This window comes from Strix uralensis, chromosome 20 (genome assembly GCF_047716275.1).
Source record: "Strix uralensis isolate ZFMK-TIS-50842 chromosome 20, bStrUra1, whole genome shotgun sequence".
Classification (NCBI taxonomy): domain Eukaryota; kingdom Metazoa; phylum Chordata; class Aves; order Strigiformes; family Strigidae; genus Strix; species Strix uralensis.
The window spans coordinates 14,071,688-14,099,649 of NC_133991.1; the positions used below are offsets into that span (position 1 = coordinate 14,071,688).

General features: G+C 43.9%; 1 protein-coding gene across 4 annotated transcripts; it reads left to right on the plus strand.

Moving 5' to 3' along the window:
• Positions 1–101: 101 nt before the first annotated feature.
• Positions 102–27,650, plus strand: FBXO39 (F-box protein 39). 4 transcript variants are annotated; one of them, XR_012631625.1, is made up of 6 exons: positions 102–184; positions 2,849–4,067; positions 5,161–5,337; positions 7,570–7,700; positions 12,013–12,092; positions 16,011–16,323. XR_012631625.1 is itself a non-coding variant. In XM_074889860.1 (4 exons), exons 2-4 carry the CDS (start codon positions 3,054–3,056, stop codon positions 6,214–6,216), a joined length of 1,320 nt encoding a protein of 439 aa, XP_074745961.1. In that variant the 5' UTR covers positions 102–184; positions 2,849–3,053; the 3' UTR covers positions 6,217–6,397. The 4 variants fall into 4 exon arrangements, 2 of the variants coding, with proteins under 2 accessions (XP_074745961.1, XP_074745960.1); XR_012631626.1 differs by lacking the exons at positions 12,013–12,092; positions 16,011–16,323 and adding an exon at positions 24,372–27,650; XM_074889860.1 differs by lacking the exons at positions 7,570–7,700; positions 12,013–12,092; positions 16,011–16,323 and adding an exon at positions 6,088–6,397.
• The last annotated feature ends 312 nt before the right edge of the window (positions 27,651–27,962 follow it).

Sequence of the window (27,962 nt, forward strand, 5' to 3'; positions counted from 1 at the left end):
GCGGCAGCTGCGGCGGCTCCGCTCCGGGGGTGGGGGGGGCGCCTGGCGTGGGGGGCAACTGGGGGCCCCCGGGCGGGCTGCGGCCCCCCCGCGGTGGCGGGCGCGGTGGCGAGCGCGGTGGCGAGCGCGGTGGCGAGGATGGGGAGTAAAGCGGAGGAGGAGGCGGCGGCGGCTGTAGGTGCCGGTAGGTGCCCCCCCCCCCCCCCAGCACAGATGTTGGTGTTGTAGGGACGCTGATGGCGGATGGGACCGAGCACGGCAGCGCTGCTTCCCCCCCCCCCCCCCGCGGATTTCGTGGCCTACAGATCCGTGTGGGCAGGAGTAGCAAAGGGGTGCCCGCTTGGGTGTCCAGGCCAGGGCTCCTGGCAGGTGTGAGCCGGCGTTTTAGGGGGTTTTTGTTTGGTTGGTTTTTCTCCACAGGCTTCTGCAGCTGTTGCTGGAGGAGACAGCTGGTGTGACTGCACACTGGAAACCATCTGGGATGTCCTCTGCAGCAAAGAAAGGCCATGTACAGAGAATGTGGTTTGGTTCGGGGTTGGGGGTTTTTTGTTTTGTTTTACTCACTTCTGGGTGTTGAGCCAAACCTAGATGAAGAGAGCTGTGGGTAGATTTCTTGCCACAGAAGAGGAAAACAAGATATGGAAAGCTTTTATCTTTAAAACACTTCTACCTGAAAAATTGCTCTGAAAAGAGCTGTAGCAGCTTCTGGTTTTTTTCCAAAGGTTTGGTTTGGTTTCCCCCCACCAAGTTAAACTCTGAGCTGACAGCTGGAGATGCCTCCATAGATAGGACTTGGCTTAGAGCCGTGGGGGAGCCAAGCCACCTCTTGAGTCCCTCATTGGCTTATAAACATACTTTCTGTAAGTTTCTAAGAACTATGGTTTAAAAAAAACTTCTACATGATGGTGTTTGCACCCCTTTGTATTCACACACTAGAATACAGGCAAGTATAGCTCAATAAATATCCTTTATTAATAGACAGCTGTTTCTGCGTGTTACAGCCTTATATGCTGTTCTGCTTTGCTCTGCCCATTGGCTTTATGGCTTCCAGGTAGTTGCAGATGTGTTATGCCTCTTCCTCCGCCCTCCCCCCCACTCCATCTCCATAGGGAAAGTTTTGGGCTCTTCTCACTAGCAACTTGCAGCTTGAGCCACCATCTTTTAAGAGGCTTGGATCTTTGGACAGGCAAAATCATTCATTTAAAGACCTTCTAAATGACTGACAGCTCTATAAAACAAAGAGCTCTTGGGCAGGGGGATGGGGGAAGATGGGGGTACTAAATATAAGAGGTGGATTCAGGTGGGGATGAGATCCACATGCTCAGTTTCAAAGGGTTAACTTGAGAGCTGGGGATTTGGATTGGCGTTATGGATGTGAAGTTGGGGAGGGGGAATCACTGTGAATAGACATGCTAATTGAACAGACAGCAGCATACAGGCAGAGAGGTAATGTGTAACAGAACTGTAGGCCAAAAGGGAAGCAGCAGGCTGAAGCTGAACTGGGCAGTCAGCTTGCCCTTTCATGCCTGTTTGTAAATTTAAAATTCATCTTTGGGTGCCTCTGTTGTTTCCATCCATTTCAATTCTGTTACCCAACAGAACAGCATGCACAAAGGAGGAAAGATAGATTGTTTGGAGGTTGACATCATGTACTTTGAGTTGCATCTTGTAGTCCTGTCAGCCAATAAGCCTTGATTTTGGAATAGATCATAAGAAGGTATCACTAGATTTTTTTTCCGGTTTCATCCCCAAGAGCTAAGGACTGATTTACCAAGTGGACATAAGACACATGCCCTACAGAGGTGGGAAATAAATACATTCTGAATTTTTGCCTCTGCAAGGGTACTAACAGAACATGAGCTTTCCATGCCCTTTGGCTGTTTGCAGAGCCAACTAATAGCTCGATCTGTAAAAGGCCTCATGAAAACAGGCACCTAACAGGCCAGTGGGATGTAGTTTGCATTTCACAGCTGAAAAGACAGAGGATACATCACTTCCCTTTTTGGCCGTTTATTGCTCATTTATCTGGTTTATTGATCCATTTATCTGGCCGGTGAAAACTGACAAGACATGCAGCCTGCACCTGGCTTGTAGGTTGTGGCCTGTACTTCTCACTTCTGAAGGGGCTACCAAACAAGTCTTCTTTTCCTTTTTAACTTAGCCAAAATGACTTGGCTCAAGTGAGCTTTGGTCACTGTTTGTCCTTGCATAAATTCTGTTGCCATGACATTACAAATGTGACCTCTTTGCTCCATGACAACGGCTGACCCTTGCGGAGGGAGGGATCTGAGGTAAAGAAAACAAATCTTGAACTCTGGAGGGAGACTGAGAGCTGGAACAGTGCGCAGGGAGCTGACTGCTTACACAGTCCAGCCTTGAGAGTGGAACTGGTAACTTCTTACATTGTGGTTGTTTACTTACATGTTTTACCACTACCCAGTTGGTGTTCTGACTTGCCAGCCTTCTCCCTGTCCATTGGAGAACAGTGACAGCTTATATTGCTTATTACTCTCAACAGGGTTTGTACCTTCATCTATGGCAGGGTACTACTTCAGATAATTGTACCCCAGAAGGATAAGAAAAGTCATTTGCACTAGTTTTGTGCTGACAGTACTGTTCAAGTGTGCACACCCCAAAGCACTGAATACTTTGAGACACTAGGCAGCAGGCCACAAACCATTATCAATTGCAGGTGATGCTAACCAAAGGTTTCTAGAGGCTGTCGCTGCTCTATCAGCAACTGATACCATTTCACTGTTTAGCTAGACCAAAGGCCAAAAAGTTAAAAGATGTGTCCTGTAATAGTCCTTCACTCTTGTTTTCTGTTTTTTTTTTTCTTTTGATTTAGGTTAGACTATAAATTCAAGAGCTTGTTTGATGCTGACAGCTTGAGTACAGAGGCAAAGAAAGGATCACTGTTTTTTGGATGTGAAGCAGTAAACTTTCATCCATTTGCTTGGAAGCCTGTTCTGTTGGGAATGGCAAGAAATCTACCCACAGCTTTCTTCATCTAGATTTGACTCAACAATCAGAAGTGAAAAACTGTCTTCTCAATGGGAGATGACAGTGAACCTGAGCAGATCTGCTGGGCTCATCTACCTGATGTCTGCCTGAGGCGTGTCTTCCATTGGTTAGACAACAGGGACAGAACTTGGGCTGCCTTGGTCTGTAGAAAATGGAATTGGGCCCTGTACTCGGGATCCCTCTGGAGGAGCGGAACCATCACATTCTATGGCCGACCATCAAGGGCACACACACTGGAGCTTCAGAGTGCCCTGCGGCATGCCAAGAAATTTAGCAAGTATTTGGAGCACCTTGAGGTCAAATTATTGAATCCTTACAACACTGCTTTTACCCAAAAATTTCAAGTGACTATGAGAAGTCTTCTTTCACACTTGGGTGAGTGTAACAGTCGTCTAGTATCCCTGAGCATCAAGTATCTGGAATTAGACCGCTTGATCTGGAAAAATGTGGTCAGGGTTCAGTTTATCAAGAATTTAGCTACCTTCCTGAGAAGAATGAGCAAATGGCTTGATTATCTTAACTTAAAAGGAGCAAGAGTAACCTTGGAAGAAGGCTGTGAGCTTCTGAATTCTCTGACCTGCTTGAGAGATAAAAGCTTTGTATCTGAAATCAATATTGAGGATTTCTTCCGTCTCCACCTTCCTGTCTACAGCAGCACCTTGTTCCACCAAACTATGTCCAAGTTCCATAGCCTGGTCATCCTGACTTTCAATTATAACTGTATCTCTGATGAACTGCTGGACATCCTGCGGGAGCAGAGCGCTCATTCTTTGTGCACCTTGAATATCCAATGTCATATCCATGACCCTCATGGACAAGTGGTCTGGGGAATGTCGTGGGCAAACTTGGCCAAGAAAGCCCCAAAACTGAATGTGAACTTCTTCTTTGAAAGAGTCATGAACCATGATCACCTAGCCAGGATCTTGCTAGTGGAGATCCCAGTCAGGAGCATCAGTCTACGGAGCTGCTATTTCACTGACCCAGATTGGACAATGAGACCTACCCTCACCAACCTCCTCCCAGCCTACTGTCATGTTCTGCAGGTAAGGGAAACGATGGTGGCATCTTACTGCAGTATCACAAAGCTAAGCAAAGTAATCCTATAGGCCTTCTGCATAACAGCAGTCATCCATAGGAACTCCTGACTGCTCCAGTTTTATGTTCAGAGGGTAATTTTCCTAAGCAAGTGAGCCATTCCTGTGTTCCAGCTATAGTCTAGTTCAGGTAATTCTCCTTGTTCAGTTACAGTCCCCATTATGGTGGTCTTCTCTATCAGGCTGATGTCAGGTTGCCCCCATAAAACTAAACCACCCGAAATACTGGTGGTTGTAATGTCAGCTGTGAGAAAAAAAGAACCTTTCAGGCAGGAAAATGTCATTTTTGTAAGAAAGCTTTAGGCTTATTCTGGTTAGACACCTTCATGTTTAGTAACTGATAACTTTCTTAGCCTTTCAGATTTTTCTGAACCCCACCCTTTTGCAGGGAAATCTGCATATGAGGAAAATAGTCTGTACACCTTGTTTGCTTACAGAGCTGTAGCCTGCATCAACCTACACTAATGGTTTTTCTCCAAAATGTCTTACAGCACATGTAAGTTAACTGGTGCCCATCACCAAGGGTGTGTCACCAAAGGTGTGCAACGGCTGACCCATGTAAATGAGCATCAGGTCTTTGCGTGCCTGAGGGAAGTACATGGCTTTATACCTGATGGTTGCTGACAGCTTTCTTTAAGTTCTGTTGTATTGCAGAGTTTCCAATAAACACCAGAGATCTGTAAAGCTTTCTAGAAATCGTCTTTGGATCTACTCTTGAATCTGGGATGATTTCCAGTATGTCAAACAAGACCATGGCATGAACTGTGGGTGTAGCATCTTCTAACAGTACTAGGACTTGCCTGTCTCTTACGATGGTATGTAACGCACAAGAGACCCTCCCATCTTAACGGGAGAGTGGCAATTACTGTAGCATATGCTGTTGTGACAGTACAAAACTGATTCTCTGCTAATGTCAAGGTACAATATTACTGACAGTCCCTTCTGTTGATAAAATTGGGAAACTCTTGTTTATTGAATTCTAGTTACTGTGCTCACAAGCTCTCTTCAGTAGTACTAACTGTTCTTTTTTTTTTTTTCCAAGAAATTAACACTTGAGTTAAACAATGACCATCAGCTGCTGGATGATGAGCTGTTACAGCTCATCTTATCATGCAAGAGGTTGTTATTTCTGGAAGTATGGGCATTTCTAAGTGTCACCTTTATGGAGAGGCTGCTACAAAACCGTGCAGAAAGGAAATGCATTTTGACTACCATAAAGGTAAGACTTTGTGCTTCAAAACTCCCATTCCCGTCCTCTCTCCAATACCCAGAGAAAGGTGAGGTCCCCATGCCCATAGAAAGGTCAGTTACAGAAATGTTAACTACCTTCCCTGTATTATGTTTTAGCAGTATAATGACCCTGAGAACCACTCACAGAAATGGGGCTTTCCAGCCTACTTAGCCACATACAGAATACTATAGAAATTTAATAACAAGCCCACAATTCCACAAGTCCTTCCTAGACTGGGGTTCCCTCTGTTGCCTCTAGTTCAAGCTAGAGATTCTCAGGCCAAGTGCTTACATCTGTGCTTAAATTGAGGCAGGTGGGTTGAATCCCACTAAACTGCAAGAAGATATAAACATGTCTCACTCTTCAGGGATGCTGTGTTGAACTGGGGCCAGACCACAACTGCAGCTGGTGCTAGATTCGGAGGTCATGCTGTCATGCTACTTTACGTGCTAGATTCTGAGTTCAGTAGATCCTCCCAGATCGGTGCAGATCCCAGGGATGTATCAGTTCTGGGGGTAAAAGAAACCTTGCTCTTCCCAAAAATTCTTTGGCAGGAGATGATGTTTTCAGTCAGTTTGGAGTGAAAATAGAGTCAAACCTCAAGATTTTTCTCAAAACCAAGGAACTGGGATTCTCTAGATTCTTCAGTAGTCACAGAGGCTTCTTGTTGCCATGAGCTTTAATGGGCTGAGCCTGCTCCATGTATCTGAGAGACATGACTGTTGTTCATGCATACAGGTGAGGATTTACACAGCCCGTGTAGACACCAGTGAGGAGGATCAGCTGTTGCGCCATATTTACAGGAAATTCAAATACCTGATTGATTCAGAGCTTAATTATTTTGTCATCACCTACCCAATGGTGTAAATCACACGGAGAGAGAAGAACACCCAGTGACATCTGCAAGCAATGAATGGATCCTTTGGAGGGCATTAGTAGGGGATTTGAATCTTGATAGCAATGCCTCTGAAAGACACCATTAAAGCAAGAGAGAGGCAAGGGGCAATTTTACACTCCATGCATTAAAATGTTGGACTTGTGAACCAGCCTCCTGTGTCTCCAGCATCATTTATTCTTGCCGTTGCTTTGTTTTTCCTTGCCAGAACTAAAGGAAGCAGTGAGCCCTTTTCCACCCTTACAGACATCTCTAGCTTTTTTCAGCACTTCTCAGTGTAGAGTTTCAAACACCAATGAAGCCCATATTATCATTTCCATTTTACAAATAGGGAAACTGAGACATGGGGTGAGGAAGTGATTAGCCCAAAGTCAGCCTTGGCTTGATCTTGACTCAGATGCAGTCAGATGCACTATCTAGTGTATCCCCAGTCCATACCTCCTGTTAAGTTTTTGTCCTGGTTTAAGCCCAGAGGGCAGCTGAGCACCACACAGCTGCTCTCTCACTCCTTCCCCCTCAGGTATGAGGAGAAGAAGATGGAAGAAAAGGCTCGAGCATAGAGACAAGGACAGGGAGGGCTCATTCATCAGTTGTGGTCACAGGCAAAAGACAGACTCAACTGGGGAAGAAAAAGAACATCAATTTAATGTGAACACCACCAATGTCAACACTTAATTTACCAATCACAGTAGGACAGTGAGAAATACAACCACATCTTAAAAACACCTTCCCCCAGCCCTCCCTTCTTCCTAGGCTCAGCTTTGCTCCTAAATTCCCCCCCTCACACTCCCCCTGCTCCCCCAGTGCCCTCCATGGGTGCAGAGGACAGTCTGCCCTCTCCCCACGGGCTGAGAGGGGCCTCTGCTCCAGGGCACCTCTCCCCACCCCTCCTCCTTTCTTCAACTGACCTCAGTGTTTGCAGAGGTATTTCCCTCACCGCTTGTCCTCTTCTCAGGTTCCCCTTCTTATATACGTTAGCAGAGGCAAAGCCACCGTCGCTAATTGGCTTGGCCTTGCCCAGAGGCGGGTCCAACTTGGAGCTGGGGGAGCTTCCAGAAGCTTCTCACAGAAGCCACCTCTGTAGCTCCCTCCCCTGCTACCAAAACCCTGCCACACACAGACCCAACAGCCCTTCCTAAGACATAGGCTTTGTTTCTAACAGTGTGTTTACTGCTACAGAGCAGCTCAAGGGAGGTGACCAGATGTCTGCCTCTACTGTCTGGAATACACAGTCAGACCCAGTGTCCTGTTAAAAATTTCTGCAAGGTTATTTTTTTCCTGAGTTTTGTTTGGGTCATGAGACTTTCCTTGTCTCTCCCTTTCAGTGATATCCAGCACCAAGGCAGAGCCTTAGCAGACAGGGAGCAATCCTGCAACCATGACACCTAAAAAGGATGTTCCGCTGTAGACCACGGGATGCTGCTTCTGTTACAAACTCCTTAAAGAAACTTAAGCGGTGAGTTTTCTCAAGGGGAATATTTTCCATAAGGGAATATCTCATAGCCAGACTGTCTTGTACTCTGTCTGACTTCTAAAATATCTAGTTCCTAGAGTTCATCTTCCTTCTCCTTCAGCTATTCACTATGTGGGAGATGCCCCCTATTCCTGTTAGACAGCACTAAAGAGAGCCTGATATCCTGGGCTTAAAATCCCACTGAAAAACAAACTGGTAATTGTGGTTGCTCTCCTGAGAAACGACTTCTCTCTCTCTCTCTCTCTCCTCCCTCTCTTCCCTCTCTTATCTCTTCTTTTTAATCTAGGCTGTGTCGTTGCAATTCTTGTGTTTAGCTGGTTGATGGTAGCTCACATTGCGGATTTTACTTCTCTCTGCTTTACTCTGATCACTTTGTCATCTCAAGATGCTAGAGTTATGCCATGTCTTACTCTCAGATGCTATATTCTCAGGCATTTGCATTCCATTCCGTTCTCCAGAGATGCTTATGCTGTACACCTCATCATATTGGGTGCCTTCCAGTGGTACTCTAGGTTAAGGGAGATGCATTCAAAAGAATGCAACTTATTCTGGAGGGCAGGAGAAGACATGCGTGGTGGTCCTAAGTTTCTGGAGTGCGATTGAGAGCATTGGGAAGGCTCCTTTCAAGGATCTGAATCAGCCTGTAAGTAAGGCCAGTTTTCAAACCAAGAAAATGGTCTGCCACTCATCTTGATTGGTGATTCACAGTACTTAGAAAATGTAATGTGTCAGATGTGGCAAATGCTGAGTGCTATACAGCCTCTAGAGTGGACTGGGAGGTTAAAATTGATGATGGCTTTGAATGTGTGGGTTGGGAGTGCTGAGTAGAGACAGAAAGAGAGGTCAGTTTGATCTGTGGGGAAAGCAGGAGTTGCTTCCAAAATTTGATTGTGGGTCAGCACATACATTTGAAAGTTGAGCTGCATAATGTTTTGTCTGTTCCCCCTAGATTACAATAACAAAGACAGTGAGTACCATACCAATCTTGAAAAATATTTAATATGCAATGATATTTTGATTAGGTTGAGGAGTTTTTCGGCACATGCATGCACAGTGGGTGTGGATGTAGTCAGTATCTACCTTCCCAGGCTTTGCGTGGTCCTCTTGATGTAGCTGTAAGTGGCAGCATTCATATTTTAGGCTTGGGTGCATCATTTAAAAGTCTACGTCTCCCTAGGTCTCTATCTGGTTGATGGAGTGAGAAGTTCTTCCAGAGAGCCATTCAGAGTACCTAGATTCATCCCAAATCTAGCCATTTTAAATGCCTTTGTAGGTGCTGTGTGACCATAATTCACAGGCCTTTGGCTTCCTCTTTATCTTAATCTGTTATTGAGGCTACTCCTTCTGCGTTCAGGCTTCTCACAGGTTCTCTGAGTTTAAGTGTTTAGAAAGCATCTCATTCAGCCATCTGCTCAAGGCAGTACCCTGCAACTTGGAAAGTCATTCATGCTTGGTGTTAATAGATTTTGTTTTTTCCATTGATGTGAGGAACATTAGGTACCAATCCCTTTCAGTGGACATGGATGGAGCAGATCCAGAATTCTGGGAGAATGTTTCAGAATCAATTTGGTTTTGGTAGGATTCTACTGAAAGTGCTAAAAGTGACCTAAATTGCTGGGAATGGACCATAGGTGCAGACTTGAAGGGACAGTAACCTCTAGCAGGGAAAATAGGAAGCAGGGATGAGCAGGAACAACATGTTTGATAGGAATTTGAATGCTGGACCAGGGTCACACACAAAACCCACAGCAGAGTTGGAACAAGAGTCAAAGCTACCAATTTCTTCTGCAATGTCTTGATCTTGGGACCTTCAGACATTCATTTCAATGCTCCAGTGAGGTGCTATGCAGCTCAGAAGTGGAGGTTTAAGAGACAGAGCTAATTGCTTGCTTACCGGAATCTCTTTGCTTAGGCACATCCATTCAGAGTGAACCCTTCTAATCACTGGTCTTCTGATCTCACTGTTTCTCCATGATCGTTGTCAAACGCATGCACAGCAATACTGTGGTTCAAAGTCACAGTGGGCATCTTGTTACAAAGCTCGCTGCTTTGTAAAGACACAGAATCATCATGCCAGTAATAGCATCGTCCATCCATTTCCTGCTCCCCTCCCCACCCCCTTCTTGGCTGTTTGTTTGTGTGTTTGTATTTGGTGAAAATAATATCCCTTTGCCATAAGGAGTGCAATGTCCAAGCTGTGACTTGCATTACCACGTTTTATTTGCTCCTGCTGTCACACAACCTCTGCAGGTCATAATTCACCGTGGGTGTCATCGCAGAACAACCTTGCTGGCCCTGTTATTGTTATTGGGCCCAGAAAGATGAGTGGCTGACCTTTCCCAAGTGCTATTTCTGTTGACTGCTAAAAACCTTCAGAACAAAGTTGCGTGTTTCTTAGTGGTGTGAGCCAGACTATTTATCTGCCTGCAAACTTTCTGAATCTCAGCACATCTGTGAAGATAGCTCCAGGTATTGCAAAGGAGAGCCTAGTTTACTCTGCATATACTCTGAGGAACAGTAAGCTTCAGGCACTGACTACTGGTACTAAGTACCTCTGGTTAATCACATGCATGTAGCTTCTGGTTTGCTTGTAACAGAAGAGTGAACTCACCTCTGCTTGTGAGCTCCCATGTAGAAGGTGCACTGCTGACCACCACACAGACTGCCTGCTGTTGGTGTGGGCAGCTCAGTGCTGGTCTATGCTGTAAGGAGCTTGTTAGGAATACAGTAGCAGGGCTGGAAAAAAGGCAGTGTATATTCCCCTGGTTTCAGGATAACAGTTGTCAAATGCCTGCTATTCTGCTCTACATCTCAACTCTTTTGGGGATTACTTGCAATGCTAATTTGGAGCAAAGCCATACACGATATAGGTAAAGGAACTGCCAGTTCCACAATCCTGCAGATTAGGAAAGAAAACCCCACCTTTGTAAATACATCGTGGGGGATGGAAGGGGTGGAATTTCTGGAAAGATTTTATGATGATGTTCATGGGAAAGTTTAAAACCAGAAGCATACAAAAGGTCCCCATATTTTCTCTGATTTTTAGGGTGAGGGATGAGGAAGTCATATTAGTTTAATTCCATCGGGGAAGTCTTAAATATTTATTTGCTGAGGGACATATCTTAGGGCAGCAAGAAAGAGACAGACGGATAGGTGTGCTCCCCCAGCTTCCTCCTTTTACAGCTGTCAGGGCACATGCTGAAGCAGCACAGAGGCAAAGCTCAGGCCTCATGCTGGAGGGCTAAATGGGAACTGTACAAAGCTGAGTTCTCATCCAGCAGCTTAACCACTGGCACTGTAGGCAGATTGCTTCAGAAAATGCTCCCATTTCTGTTCTGTCTGTAAAATGAGGATAAAAATCTTGTCTTTCTTAAAGGACGGACTTAGTGATCTACTCACACAAAGAGGTGTATGTCTGTAAGGAATCAGAGATTAGTTTGGCTCTATATACAGTGAGTTGAAGCAAGGTCATTGGTGAGCATGTTGCCACTCTGCATCTCAGTGTTCACTGCTTTGATGTTAATGCCTCACCAGCTGGCCTGTCCAGTGCTTCTAGACCAGTGCCTTTCAGTTGCTTGCAGTACCACTTGGACAGTGCCTAAGAAATGCTTAGCAATAGTGGGGATCAAAGGTTTTTGATGAAGCAAAACACAAATGAGAACGCTTTTCTCTGCCTCTTTTTGTGAATGTTCTTGTAAGCCTAGATAAAGAACACCTTCCTTTGTTACTCATTTATTGGCCTATATGAGGGCATAACAATCTCTTTTATAGAATTGTTTGGGATTTTTTTTTTTACTCCCATGCAAGGCTTGTGATAACGCTGGTGGTCATGAGTTTAAACCACCTTGATGACCTGTGGGGGGAACCGTTATGCCTAGGCAAAATGTGATTACTCGTTAGTGTGAAATGCTCAGATACTGTTCAAATAATTGATAAAAGCATGGGGACCGTTGTTCAAGTAGTTGTCTGAGGAAGATGGAGATGGTTTCTAGGTGCTTCCATTTTTTGATGTTGAATTCTGTGCACTCCTGGATAAATCAGCATCCAGTGTCACACAAGCTTCAGCTTTTGAATGCCAGCCATTGTGGAGGACCAAACTCTGTTATGTGCCCAGTCAGGCACAGTGATGGGTATATGGTGGCCATGGCATGTTCTCTCTCTGTCTATACAAATGCATCCTCCTGCTGCCCCCCAAAATAACTTCCTACTTCATTTGGTCTTTTGGTTAACCAGCCAGAATTCCCAGTAGCTGGATAAAGGCCATCTGGACACAGATTGCCTCTCTATCTTCCAGATCATAACCTGTGAAGTGTCCAGTACTGTGACCAAAGCACTGATGTGGAAGCTCTCCCAGAGTTGCCTGTGTCCTTATCAGTATGCTATATATCCTGTTATACTGCAGATGCCTGGTGGAGCAACTCTGCTCTGAATGTAAATATTTTTAGTTTTAGTAACTTCAGACAGTCTAGGACAGTTGGTGCTGGCCAGAGATTTGCACCCACTTCTTTATGTACGCTTGAACTACACTAAAGCCGAGGTCTTACGGGTCATCCAAATACCACTGTTATCAATGGGAAGCAGTCCTTTATTTTGTCTGTATTTAAACAATGCAATTAAGTGGAGGAATGGAGTTCAGTGTTGGAGAAGCAGAACTTTGTGAAGGGTCTGGATGTAACTATTGCACGTGAGAGATGAAACAAGGAATGTTAGTGTAATATCAGGGCATTTGTAGTGCCTTAAGTAACAGGAAACTCAGGCTCGTTCTTATAGCAGGTTTGCATTAAACAGATAGGTGTATTGTCAGAAGTCTTTAGTGTTGTTTTACTTCACTGGTAATACAATTTAAGAATTTGAGAGGGTAATCACCTTGAGATTGTATCTCACTACTGCCCCCCTTTTATTGTTTGAACAGCTGATTTCTGGGAATATACTGAAGTGGCCTTTAATATCTACTGCAAGATTTTACATGTTTTCAGTGCCAAAATTTATATGTCCAAATGATGATCTGGTATCCTTGTTATTATAGTGGCCTGGTATAGCTGAAACATAGTCTCCCTGCACGGTCCTCACTAGTTCCGTGACTGCAAATATATAAGCAGCTGAGATAACTTCATTTTTAGCTCAGAAGGCCCTGAACAGCAATAAAGGGAGAACAGAGCCTAGTGAATTAGAGCATGTTTAGCTATTTATGAAAGATCATATGAAGCCAGTGGCTTGGTGGAAACAAAATGGGACTCCATTGAGGTCATATCAGGATTCATCTGTAGCCCCCATTTATTTTTAGTTTCCCTGTTAACATTCCTTCTTATGTACTTACAGCATGCCCCTCCCAATATTCTCCTCACCCACTCAGTTTTCCTGTCCTTTCTCATGACAAAATGCTGGGGCTCTGGTTTAACTTATGGTCAGATATTAAAAACAAAAAAACAAAAAACCAAATCAAAAGCAACAACAAAAAAAAGACAACTGCCATAGCTGTTGGCAGAAGTTGGCTGGGAAAATGTTCTAATAAATCTAGTACTTAGTATGTGCAATGTTCGAAATCAAGACCAAGGCCTGCGTTCTGGTTTTAGAGACACAACTGTAGATCTCAAGTAACTCTGCAGGAATTGATAGAATAACTCCGCATTTACCCTAGTATTATATCTGAGACTGGAATTTGCCCTGTTATCTTTTAAGTTACCAGCATAGCATATGCATATTTACCTTGATTAGGGGCTTCAGATCATTCCTTCCATTATGTTTAATGCAAATATGCAAGGTCTGGGTTCTGTCTTCAGTAGAAGTCTTTCCCAACCTTTCAGAAATCAGTGCAAACATTACATGGCTGCCCTTGCTAAATGTCTGACTCTGTTGCCAACTGCTGGTACAGTCAGTGATTTAATGAACATTAACCATGTCATCTGTGTCACACAGGCCAGCATCTGCAGCAGCCAAGGGCTAAAATTCTCCTGTTGAAGGGAGAGAGCTGATCAGTCTCTCTTTGGGACTGTGTTGAATTTGTACAGGTTTGCCATAGGCTGTGAGTATGTTTTAACACTCACAATCTCCCTCCAAAAGGAGACATAATGAAATTGGTTCGCTGTAGAACAAGAAGGAGACCGACAGATCGTGGCAATCTGGGAAGGATAACAACCCAGAAAAGCAGAGCATTCAGGAAAAAGGGAGCCCCAGTTAGGAAAAGAGACAAGCTGACATACTGGTCAGGCTACAATCCAAACAGTGGGAGTTTTATGTGGTACGCAGGAATGTGTTGGAGGGTTTGGAATGGTGCTTGAGGAGCTCATCAACCAGCGTTATCAGACAGGAAAGCCACTATCAAACCCTGGCCTGATAAATGGTCAAAGAGCCCTGAAGAATTCCGTAATGGAAGCTGGAGTAGTTTATGAAGTGTTTGGGGAATACAGAGTGAGATAGTGGGGTACCTAGCAGTAGATTACACCCAAGGCATGACCAAGAACAGCATGTTACGGGTCCTTTGACATTCCTGAAACTTTCCACATGCTTGGCAAAAGTGTTTCTTAGAGTGAAGACAAAAGCAGACTCCAATTAGCTGATCTGGGACCAAAGCACTGGCCACTTTAGCTGGAGTTTTGCATGTCTTCTGGCAATTCCACAGGGGGAGCTCCCCAGCCATGGATGTATGCAGCAGTGTCTCAGCCTGATGGGATGTCTAGTTGCTAACCATGGAGCTGTCGCCTTCCCATGGTGTTGGGAGACCTTGCTCCTTTCAAATGCAAAATCCAAAAGTCAATTACTACAGTAGCGTTTTCATCCTCCCTCTCAGGGATTTGCTTGTGAGACCCTTGGCCTGGGTCACTCTCACAGCACACCAGAGCCCCATAAGCCTTGCAGTTACTTCTCCCTTTTGTCCACCTCTGCCTCAGTTTTGGAATTTTCAGTGGTGTCACCTCTGGCCCCCAGACTGGCTAAGCTGAGTGCTGTGGAAAATAATGGCTAATAATAAGCCAAATTGTAAGATGCTGTGCATGATGAAGCAGGTGCTAAGGAGAAGATGTGATTAAGGAACTGGTTTTGGTGAAGTGACCATAGATTTTTTTCCACTTCTGTAACAGAGCGCTCTGAGACAGGTGCTGAGAAAAAATGTCCTATTGCTGAAGCCTTTCCCTTGGCTGGCAGTCCTGCATGAGCTGGAGCTAAGCCAGAGTATCAGGTTGCCTTCTGCCATGAAAAGCTAGAACTCTGATCTGGAAAGAATTGGAACTACCCATGGAACACTGTCAGACACACGATCAGATAGCAATTTGCTGAGGAGAGGATGACCGGGCCTCAGTGTTACCCGAGATCAATATTGAGAAAACAAAGTTTGCAGCCATGGCAGCAACTGCTGTCTCTTAAATGTTACCCTGTACAGGGCTTGTCACCCTGAAGTGTAACAGATACTGTTAGTCCTTCTAGTGGTGAGTGAATGAGGCCAAAGGAGATGAAAGACCTTGCACAGATCAGGGAATGACTGCTCATTTTGCTGCCTGTGGATATATGTAATTGCACATATATCTGCAGGCACATGCCTTGTGCATGCGGTCTGTTATTTTCTGCCATTGTAATTTCAGTGTTGTGATAATTCCCAGAGCCAAGCAAGCATGACACAGAAGAGTTGCCTGTCAGTTACATTAAACAACTGAGGACTCTTGACTATTAGCCCACACAAAGTGATTGTTATCTTCAGCTGTTTTCAAATAGGCTTTGCAGATTAGAACTAATGACCAAGATAAGTCGCTAAGAACATAACTGAGTTTTAATAATTAGAGTGTTTATGCTCCTTTACTTGCTAAAATCTTGCAATTTCATGTGCCATCAGGCTGTGAAACTTCATCTGAGCAGCAATTGCTCACGTGCATTCAACTCATCCCATTTTAGAATCAGCTTCTATTATTTAAACTATCCAAAGTCTTTCTACACCTAAGGCACCTCTTTAAATCCTTGTTGCGTAAATTTGGGTGGATTGCTTTGCTTTTAGTCTATTATATTTTATTATTTCAAGGTCTGAAATGAGTATGACTTAAGACAAATCTAGAAATAACTTATTTTCAGGTGAAGATTCCCCAGCTTGTGTTTCGGCTCACAAATGCATGTGGCAGACCTACGCATGTTATATGGACAAACAGTACCAGTCACACAAAGACACATGCATACTCCCGACACAGTCTGTAGGATGTAGTGGATGTTGACCAAATTTGCCATATCGTTCTGTTTATTCCATCACACTCATGATGTAATTCAGGTTTCTTTTCCTACCTTCCAAGCTCTCCCACATTCTCATTCTCCCAGATCCTCTGCCTGGGAACTTGATGTTAAAACACTACTGGAAGAAGTTGCATGGAAGGCAGTCCTCCTGTTGTCCTGAATGACAAGACCATAGTGGGAAAAGCGATGGCTAGTGTGGCAAGAGAAAGATTTTATAAGGTAATAGAGAAAAAGGCGTGGAGAGGATTGAGAGAAGTCATAAGTGAAAGAAGGGAAGAGAAGAGGCAAGCTATTGACACAAGCAAGGAAAAATGGTATTTCACTTTCTCTCTCAATGTCTCTTGGGGGGAGTAAGGATGGTGACACTTAACAAAGAATGGTGAGGTGGCGGAAACTTACTAAGTTGCCAGATCACTGTGAGAAGAAAGGGAGCCTATTCCCTTCCTCAGCTGGGCAGAAAAACTCCACAGTCAGTGGGCTGTGCCCCTCTACTCTTCTTACAATGGTTTTATCCAGGTACAGCCCCGCCAGCTTTGGAGGGATACCTCCTCTGGCTGATGGGAGTAAGCAGACAGGCATCTGTTTTCAGATGCTGGCTAGTGGAAGATGATAGGCACGATCCCAGGCTTCCCTGCAGAGAAGTAACTTCCAAAGAGTGGAATGTGGAAAGTCCTCTGATATATCAGGTTGTTTTCTGCAATGCTTAATTGTCATTCCAAATGTAAAAGTCATCAACAGTGCTGTCCAGGAAGATTGGTTCACAGAACCCAATAATCTATCTGAGATACTGTGGAGTAGGAACCTACTTCTTTCTTTATATGATCCTGGCTTTTCAAAGAAGCCTTACAGCAAACTGAAGTTATGTCCACTTCCTGTCACCCCAGTTTTGGCAGAAGAGTGTAAAGGGCCTTTAAGCCTCAGTAGTCCCAGAGATTCGATAGTTTGCCCAAGGATTGCTGGAAAATCAGTGGTGGAGGGAAGACCAGAGCCCAGTTGCTAGTCCTTGCTCTGGCTGGTCTGCAAGTGTGAATGAAAAGTGACTCAAGGAACTAAAACAGTTCATGAAATAAAACAAACTTACTGATGACATCCAAAGGGGAACAAATCTGAAGTAAGGAAATCTGACAGCAAAACACTTATCACATGCAGCTGTAGTGCACAGTTGATTTGAAGGGCTCCAGAATTACGACCGCAGTGTGCTGTGTTGATCACTGGCACATGACATCGAGGACACTAGCAATCTTTCTGCATGTGCGCTTGCTTTCTGGTAATAATTATGTTTCACACAGTAAGGGCAAAGCCTCTGGTCTTTTACATGTGCGTTGATGTGGTTTGTGCTTGCTTTGGCACTGCACGTCTACGTTTCTTGTGTCACACTGAAGTACAGCAAAACACTCAGGAGTATCTGTCTTTAAGAACAAAGCCAATCAGATGCAAATTTGGACACAGGCATACACATCTTTTTGAGTCAGGTGGACACGTATGCAATTTAGTGATGCGGTCATTCCCTCTGTTTTGTCTGAAGCCGTGAAGCTGCCTGCTTAATCCAGCACTTTTACAAATGGTATTTTTCAGCTCCACTTGATACTGCCTGTCATTGTGGTATGTTTTAAACATGTATGCTGATTAATCCAAGCTATCTTGTTGGCAGCAACCTAGAACTTTGAATCTTGTTCTCTAACTTTACCTCCTCATTGGTTAGAGTATTAATTTTATAATACAAGTGACAGCAAGCAGGAGTGAGCCGCAGAAGATGCCAGGCATCGCCTACTGGCATAGGGAATGGTCTCCCTGTGGAAGGCTTGAGCTGTTTTGCAGGTTGCTGCTGCAACTCTGGTAGCCTGGAAGCTGTAAGAGGAAGGGGAAAGAAGCAATGTAGGCTGGCAAAATGTCACGTCCGAACAGCTGTATGTGTATCCTGGTGGTCCGTCATAGTCATCAAGATTCCAAGCCTAAACCTGTGAATGTGCCGAGAGCTGATGGGTTAGGCTGATGGTTTGGGTGGCATGCTGCTTTATGAATGGTGCCAGCGCTGCAAGTACTTCTATCACAGGAGTACCGAGAGCTCCCAGTTGTGCCAGATGCTACCCAGTAATTCACAGGGTAAAAAATAATCCATGACCAAAACAGTTGACCACCATATTTGGCAAGACAGTCAACAGAAGGTGTTTTACCTGAGGGGATGTTACTAGCTGTATTCTGCATATAGAGGAACTGAGGTAGAGGAGGGATGAAGATGACTAGGGCAGAGAAGACATCTTGACGGAGTGGTTGAAGCATCTCAGGCTACTGCATTAAGCGGTTATGCCTGTAGTTTTAGAAGTATCTTGGCCTGGCATGAAAAATAAGAAAACTGCTGTCTTGAAAATGAATAAGAAAGAAACATTTCCCACCCTTAGTCCATTGCACCTATATGTCCAGTTTGTACAGCACATTTTGGACTCCTTGGGAACCAAATCTTGGTGGTGGTCATTGTTAGTGTATGAAAGGGTGCTTTCTGTAATAAGTGCCAACGCTGCTTCTAGCAGGAAAAGCCTGATGTGCCATCCCATACACCACTGGCAAATCTCCTACTGACTTGGCCAGCAGGATCTCACCTAAGCCATCTTTACAAAGCACAGCATCTGGCAATGAGCTGAAGCTAGTTGATTATTTTCTTTTTTAGCCAGTTTCCAAGTACAGAGTGTAAAATGGCCAACCCCATCAGAATCGGCAGAGGACAAGGGGATGTTAGGATGGGTCTTGGCAAAGAACAAATGGGCAAAAGTGAAGATACTGACACATGACCTACTTCTTGCAAGGAAAATTGTTTCTGTACCTTCCCAGAGCACTCCCAGATGGAATGCCAGGGAGAGGAATAGCAGTGGTTTTGGCATATGAGTTGCAGCCAGGACTAGGATAAGCTGAGGAAGGACTGGCATGATTTGAAAAGCACATGTATACTTTGTCGGAGGAATATAAACAGTAGTGTTCTTCCATTGCAGATCCAATGCAGACTTGCTACAAAATTGGCTGGCTCATGAACAAACTGCCCCTGCACAGCAGTAACCTCTTACTTGTCAGTATGAAGTGCACACCCATGCAGACGCTTGGTTTAAACATTAGAGAAACCTTTTGCTAAGAGCTGATTGCCAGAAGGGACAGAATTTGTGACATACTTTCTCTGGACTTAAACTCTTAAACAATAAATACTCATGCAGTAAGCCTTTCTGTGGGAGTCTTCTCCAAAAGAAGGCACTTTGCAGGTCACTCTGAAATGGAGAGTCAGCAGGAGGATGAGCAGATGCCTGTTGGGATAAAAAGCCTGCCACGTTTTTCCTCTGAAACGTTCAAGTGTTCCAGTGCGTTTGCCACCTGGCTGTGTTTGAAGGTCATCTGTTTGCAGAAAGCAGATTCTGTGGAAATTGGGTACGTGACGTCTCCTCTGTGAGCTTCTCCATTTGCCAGCCTTTGTCAGGCCACTGTTTGCCAAGGTGAAATGTCTGTATCTGCAAAACTCGGTCATTAATGTTGCAGAAGTAGGAGCCCTGAACCTCTCTTTGAGGTCAGCCACTGTGCTTCTGCTCTGCCCCAGAAATGGCAGGAAAGCAATGATTCAAAAATACTCTGTGGAGTTTCCTCACCAGAGGGAGACAACACAGACTGACCTGTCAGTCTGTGCAGAAAAAACAAAGCCAGCTTTACCTTCAGCTTTTTGCTAGAGATAGCGCTTCCTTGGAAAGCGGAAAAGGCACAGTCTGGGAAGTGGTTAAGCATCTGTGGGCACCACTAAATTTATTCTCACAGCCCAATTTAAGAGTAAGTGGGGTGTAGATGGGGTAGACCCATGTGTACTGAAACTCCAGGTGCTTATACAACACCACACATCACATGCATTCATTCCTCATCCTACTGCCTGCTCTTCAGTGCTTCATTTTAGCTTCTATTCTCACTTATTTACGCCTTGTTGCTTTCAGTACTGAGACCCTGAGGATCCTGCATTATTCTCACTGCTCTTTTGTGGTGGCAGCAGAATGATACAGTCTTAGTCTCTTCACGAGCAGAATTTTAGCTGGCAGTACTGCAGAGGTTTCCAGTACCAAGACCGTCCAGCATCTGTCACAGCAAGCCCTTTAGACTTTTGATGGCAGAGAGTGAGGTCTTCGGTTAATTTACAGAATTTAAGGTATGGTTTTCAAGCTGTTGAGGAGAGGGAGAGGCAGGTGCAGACTCAGCCTGGGAAGCAACATACCACAGGAGATAAATGGCTCCTGCTCCAGCCAGATAAAGGGAGCAAGTAACTGTGTTAGAACAAAAGATGAAAAGAGACATGGAAAAGATGAGTGTGACCAGGGCTGGTGACAGCATTGTTCTCTGACACCTTGCTGAAAGCAGCATTCCCACAGAGAAAATATTTTCCACCCCAGTGGGTAGCTGTCAGAGAATACAGCAGTTGTGTTCCACTGCCTTTCTGGAAGGAAAGCATCTCTTCTTTGATCAATTTTTTTTTTCACGGTGGGGACGGCTTCCCTGCTGGCATCAGTCCCTGCCATCTTATTGGTTTATGAAGCTTTGCCATGGGAAGTTACTGGGCAATGAGGTACGATACAGATTTGCTGTGTGCTAATTAATCAGCATGCTTTGCGCACAGTGAGGCTGAGGAATTGACTCCGTTCAGGGGCAGTCTTACTGCATGCTAAGAACCAGACTAGCTGCTCACCGCTGCCCAGAGGAAGTGGTCTTCTCCCTTCCCTGATTGCTGCTCTGAGTGCTACCCAGTTCTTTCCTTCTTCTTCCTTTGGCTCCTGGACTCTTCAGACTCTGTTCTGGGCTGACTCAGCTTCCTACCCCAGAAGAGAGCAAATCCATTTCTTTTCTACTTAGACTGGTTTTCTGCTGTGTTGAATGATTGAATTGGCTCGTGAAGTGTTCTGATGAACCCAGAGCTGGCGTGGCACAAACAGTGGGAGATGTAAACAGATGGTAACAGGGGACTTGGCTTTCCATCTCAGCCACAGTGTACCATTAGATCGGATCAACTGTATCATTTCTCTTAACCCCGTGAGTGTCTATATAAGGAGTAGGTGTAGAATACACCATACGCTGCCCATTCGTGACCTCCCTCACTCTGAATGAACTTTCTTTTAGATGGGAGTTCCTTCCTTTGAGAAGGGTGTGCTTTCCTGGCAAATTGCAGAGAAGGATCTTTTCTTGATTTTTCATAGGTGTGTTCACATCCAATTTCTGTCTTTTTCATTGTCTCCTCTGCGTTGTCGTGTACTTCAAAGGGGATGGAGGAGAAAGACTGCTATATTGTGTCTGTTCTGCAGAGGAATAAAATCCATCTATCCTCTTCTCACCTGTGTTGGCAACCGCCCAGAGTCTTAAGTATCCTGAAAACATGGAAAAGTATATGTGAGGTTTATGCTGGTCCCTAAAGGCCAAGGGAATGTGCCCTTTAGAGGACTGCTCTTGACAAACCTGTAAGCAGAGGAGTTTGACTTTGTGGACTGTAATAGGGTCATCAGCAGAGATAAAGCTCTGACAGGAAATGCTGACTATGACCTAAGAGAACTTTCAGTTGCTCCAGAGTTTGTCAAGGCCTCTAGCCTTAACTTGCACGTCACCAGTTTTAGCCCTGTAAGGCAAAGGAAAAAAAAAAGGCTGGTTTTACACTGGAATGGGAGAAACAAGTGGAACTGTATTACTGTGATGCCAGTAAATTATGAGGAAATTATCAGTATGTATCTTTTCACTGAGGAAAGAGGGTTTACACTCTTACAGTATGGCTTTCCAAGTCTTGTAGACTCATCTTTCCATTTCACATATCTCACATGGTCTCCTTCCTCATGCCTGAGAGCATTGCTCTTAAGTTCCTCCTTCTTTCAAAGGCATTTTGTTGACCAAAAAGGATGGAATATGCATATGGACCAGGAGCACTGGGAATCCTTGCATAAATATATCATGTCTCAATTGTTTTCATTACTGTCTCAACTTTGCTTTTCCAGTTGGGAAGGAAGCCAAAACAGAAAGGTAAAAATAGAATGTGTGTTGGGAAAGGGAGACGTTGATCCTATGGGTTACTCAGAATGCACAGCTTTGCTCTATCCCTGCATGTTATCTGGTCTGCAGGCCAAATGTTTGTCTGATACAAATCTGCATAGTTCCAAAACGCTATGTTAATTCATGTGCTTTATTACAATACCAGTGAATAAGAGTGTATTGCTCCTTAGTAAACAGCTGATAGCATGATAAATCCAGTCATATTTTCAGAGAAGCTACTCTAGGTCCAGCCATGATTTATCAGAGCAAGCAAGAACAGTCACACAGTTTTGCATGTCTAGCTTTCTTCTTGAGCCTGTCTCTTATTTGGGTCAAATCACATTATACCCAGGACGGTTTGGGTGGATACCAAAAAATAACCCAATATTGGGGTAGTAATTCCAATTTAGTATCCTCTGGCAAATAAGGGGGAAGAAATGAACAGTTCCACAGTTATTTCCAGTACTCATATATTTTTGCAAGGTTTTACCCAATTGCCTAATCACTTTGACCTTAAAGAACTTAAAATATAAGACAATCCCCTGCCCTGCAAAGATCAATCCAACTGCTTAAGCTCATGCACTTTGGTGTTCATTGAGTTCAGTGAGTTTACACATTCCCTGTTGATGAGCATATACCTTTTTCATAGCAACTGAGGCACTCAAGTATGGAGGTGTCAAAAACAGGGGCTATCAGGAGAGTGTTGAATTTGAAAATGGAAGAAGTCACTCCTTCCCTCCCTGGGGCTAGCTGGGAGGGAGTAGACACAGTGTCAGGAGAGATCGCCCCTACCAGGAACACTTTCTGTTGTTGTATCTTCACTCCATTTTTATCTCAATGCTTCTCTTCTGGAACTGATGAATTCTAATGCAACTGGATTCACCTCTGGCATAACAAAGACCCGGTTTTGTCCTTAGAGGCTGTAATGTGATCCTGGGCTTTTTATTCTACTGCTGGTTTGCTCGTCTTGGGTCACTCTTTATTCATGGAATGAACTTTCTTGTTAGCTTTGAATATGGCCCTGCACCATCCCCAGTCCCAGCAACTCTGAAAACAAACTTGCCCAGTAGAAGATGGGATTAGCAGCAACAGCATGTTGATGTCAGGCAGAGTCATGGCTTGTTAGTGAGGATTGAATAAATGATGCTGTTATTTCCTGGGGAATGACAATACTCCAGTGATGTCTTACAGCCAACAAAATTGGCAGTCTGGCTTCTGTCTCTGCTGGAAAACTCTACTGTCCTTAAGGTCCTGCTGTGTGTAACAATGAGGAAGGCAGTTCTGCCCAGGGCTCAATTGGCTTAGTTTAAGTTTGCAGGGTTTTTGAGTCCAACAAAGCTAGTGACCTCACTGTTTTCATAATTACTCTCTCATATATTGTAAAATGTGTTGTAAAATGCAAAGTCACACAGTACTGTAAGTAATTAGTTGTCATTGTCTTGTCTGCAGTGATTTGAGCCTTGTCAAAAAAATGAAGAAGGGCTCACTAGAAAACCCTGGAAGCCAGAATATCTGACTGTAATTGTGTATGCCTTGGTAAATTCCTAGCAGTTGCTTGCTGTAGTAATAGCTGATTGAAGTCAATTCTGCAATGGCAGCTTTATGCTCTTACTTACAAAGTCTTTCTGAGGCTACTCAGGGAGGGAAACCAAAGCTTAGAAATAATCTTTTCTTTGGGCCCAGTAGTCTAGTTGCAAGTCCAGATCTGGAAATGGTTTATTTCAGTGTTTAAAGAAGGTCTGATGTGGGGATTGGTTTAAGGCCCTCTCAGGTTCTCTTCCTGGATGAGACTGTGTCAGGTGATCCACTCAATGGTGTAAAGACTCTTCTGACCATGTTGTAAGTAGGTCAAAGATGGTAGAAACTAAGATTCACCTTGTCTTGCCATGATTTTTTTAAAGCTTGGTCGTGAATTTGAGGCTGGGGAAAGGTGTCTAGTTACCAGCTTCAGACACATGGGTCTTCTAGCCACAAACCAGCTACAACATGAACAGCGTAGCCTCGAAGCCGGCAGGCTGTGGCTTTCCTGCCTTAAAAAGTTACACCATTTTATGTGTAGTGGCATATGGCACACTCTGGGGGTGCTATTTGAACTCAAAAAAAGCAACTGAAACATATTACATTGTTATACTTTGCTCCAAATCATAAAGCAGTTCTGAGAGGAGTGTATTGCAGGAGTAAAAAATAGAAAGACAAAAAAGCCAATGAGGACATTCTTCCATTTCAAACTTTCTCTGATTAAGGAGCATGCAAGATGTCACATTTCTGTTCCATGCTTCACTGAATAAGCAAGGAATAAATTCTTTGCTGTGAGTACCAGACTGGCTGATTATTTCTTAAGTTCAGAGCATTGCTTTTGAAAAATAAAGATCTAATATGGAAAAGCAGCAGCATGCGCTTTTGCCCTTTTGTGTCTTGCTGCAGGATCCAGTTGACACAGACTGGCACAGTGACTTACTCTGGGGACTGATCTTTTGAAGACAGCATTGGGACCTCATGTGCCAGCGGCACTTGTGAAACAGGCTATGCCATTTGCAAACTAAACACTTTTCAGAAATTCAGAAGGTACCATGCAAGCAGATATTCATCAGGAATGCAGGACTTTCCACTAGCTGGTCAAGGAGGAAGTGGCCTCTTTAGTACTGGAAATAACTGAAGTTCTGAGCATAAGGATACTGCGGTAGTTTGTAGGATGCTACCTCCCATGAACTGAGCTGGCCTGGAAAGAATGTTAAATGTGCCTGACAAGAAGCTCTGCTCAGTTATCCTGAACTTCAGGGTGAGACGAGCCTCCTAGCAACTGCTACTGTCATTTATTGGTGGGCCCTACTAAAGAAAACGATGCCGCTGTGCCAAGTTGGAGAAGTCAAAGGCAGAGAAGCATCTTAGCTGCAATGGTGGTGCCTGGAGTAGAATTTGCGTGATCTTGCATATCTGTGACAGCAGTGGACACCTTTTACTGGCCCTGTGCAGACCATGCTTAGCATCTGAATGAATGACTCAGCTCTTCATATTGTGTATGATAACATTTTTGACACAAAATTTGGCAGTTGCCTTTCAGTTGGGCTCCTTCGAATTAAAGAGCTACTTAAAAGGTTTGCTCTCTCTGGCTGTTGCTCAGCACAGATGCAGTTACACCTGTGTCCCTTGCCTTCGGGCAACAATGCTAAGCATGTAACTCACTGCAGGCCACCACTTTTCTCTCCTCAGTTGGCCTGGGCTTTAACTGTAGAATGTTGTGTAGAAGGAGTAATCTCAGAAGATCCCATAAAGCAGACTTTGTCTGCAAGGTGGGGATTGAAGACTATGGCTTAACACTGACAACTGCTGAGGGTGCCACAGAACTAAAACCGGAAAGGACTGCAGCAAATGCTGATTCTGGAGGTTAAAAGGAAGGAGCTGAGGAAGGCTCTGTGTGGAACCTCTGCCTGTTCCAAGGGAGATAAGTAATGTGATGTCAGTGCTCACACCGATGTATATCTTGTGAGAGAAAACAGACCCATGCCCTGAGAAGATTTGTGACAGGAGCTGAAAGCCTCATTTTCAACTCTTCATCATCCTGCTCTGCTCACAATGAAAACAAAGACAGCAGTTGCTGAGTCTGAGCTTTTATTTTGTTTCCAGCCCTGTGCCTTGCAGGGGAGAACTGAAAGGAAATTCCATCCCATCCCACTGAACATCCCAGTTCCTGAAAACAGTAACAGAGAGATGGGTAGGAGGTGGAGGCTAACAAGAAGGGAAGGATGTCAGATTTTAAAAGCCTTAAAACTCCCAAAACCTTGAAGGAGATAGCTGGATACTCTTCTCACACCAACATGAAACAGAAGTATCTTCCAGATGTTTTACACCAAGTGAATGTCTAGATCAAATCCAAAGTGTGAAAAAATTCCCTCGGTGATTTACAGAGATGTAGTGAGACCCTCATCCAATGTAGCTCATCCTTCTTCCACTGAATTCAGTGGAGCTTTACCACTGCATGCATATTTAAGTGACCCATTAAATCTCCAAAGAAAGCACCCCCAATTACGTGGCCATTATATTCTTGTCACCATTTGCCATTGAAATATGTATTTCAGCATACTCCTTAAATGCATTCTGGCAAAATACTATAGTTACACATGTATTTGTAACACCACAGTGCTATTAAAATATCATGAAAAGCAGTTTACGATGCAGTGAACTGTGAACACCCAAGACTAAAAGAAAACAACTTTTTCTTTCACAAATCTGAAGCTCAAATGTACACATTAAAGGGAGCCTCTGGATCATGCAGAACTTGCCAGCCAATATTGACTTATATTTATTTTAGGTCCCTTTTATGCCAGTGATTGAGTAGCCACCTGTTTTATCATCTTTTGTATATTCTAGCAGATAATCCAAGATGATATAAATCCAAATGCTTGGATATAAATTTGTTTACTGTGTTTACAGGAGTGGGTTCAATTGTTTGGATGAAGTTTAATTTGGATGATCTTGTGGCCTGTTTGATGTGCCAAATTTTCACTCTCAAACCACAGGGAAAACAATTTAGAGCTTAGTACTGCAAATTAAACTATTTTAGTCTAGTATCGTACTAGAGCACTGCGTTGATGTCAGAGATTTGAACCACTGGGGAAAAAAAGAACTATGGCAACAGATCAGTGCAAATCTGCCAGATCTTTTTTACAGAAACACACACATATATAAAAGCATTGGCACTGAGCTTTAATGTGAAATAAAGCTTGAAACATTTAATAGATGATGCAATGCAATGTTATTTCCTGTCCCCCAGTCAAATGAGACAGACTTCTTTCTTTTCTTTCTCCTCTTTCCCCTTTCCCATCTTTGCAGGAATCTTAATAGACTTGTGGAAGTGCTTCTGTTCATTGCTTAGAAATGCAAATACGATGAATTTCCCTGAGTAACACTGGGAAACGATCATGCAACTGTTGCATACCCTAGCTGTTCTACTAGGTGCAGATCAGTTTTCAAAAGGATTATTCGTACTTGCATGAGGATCAGTGAATCATATTGCTCTACTCCATAGCTCCTGACCAGGACCACTGAAGGCAGTGGATTTACACAGAAGACAAAATGGACAGCTTGTAGCCTGTTGTACATTATCACTCCTGGTGGGACACCAGATGGAAAGAACTCAAACTTGTTTATCAAAGCCCATGGTGAGCATGTTGGACTGGCATTTATTTAGAGACAAACTCAAAACTCCACTATATGTAAATTGAGCATATTTTGTTCCGGACTGAAACATTTTTTGTTTTTTCTTAGTTTGGTGCCTGGCCTATCATTTTTCAATGACAGTTTTCCAAGCAGAACCTTGCCTTAAGACAGCTAAACTGGGTATTTGAGATGGGCTGTGGAATGTGGTATGTTCCATGGATGCTGGTTTGCTCACAGGGTAGATTAGATACTCTCAAAATGCCGTATGGCCCTTACAAAAAACGTGATACTGCTACAGAAATTGTTCAAACTATTGTATTACTCTAGGCTGTAGTATTCAGACCGTTGCTAACAATATTGACAGGGTTGTCTTAAGTCAGGTTTCACTGGGTTTTCCTCTTCCCTGCTGGGAGATTTTGCCGAGTGAGATTTTGAGGATTTTATAGTCCTTGTCTAGGCCTCCCACATGCCAAATACCTTCAGTCAGGATATCCTTCCTCTGAAAATCCTGGATGTAACCACAGCACACTTTTGACATTATTTGTTCATCCTCCCCATGATGTCCAGCCAAGCTGTGTTACCAGCTATTTTAGCTGGAACTGTATGTTCTCCAAGGTTCTAAATCATGTTTGAAGACATGATAACTGGGATCTCTTTCTTGCTGGCAGAAGAGAGCTTATTTCATCATAGCAGACAAATGTCAAGAAGCCTTGTTTAGAGAAATGGAGGAAAGCAGACAGAGTTTGGTTTAATGAAACTTGTTGCTGCTGTTCTAGGACAGTTTTTCTTTCTTTCTAGTACACCAGAGTGATTCTAGAAAGTGGTCAACATGAGTGCTTAGGGAACTATTGAGACCCC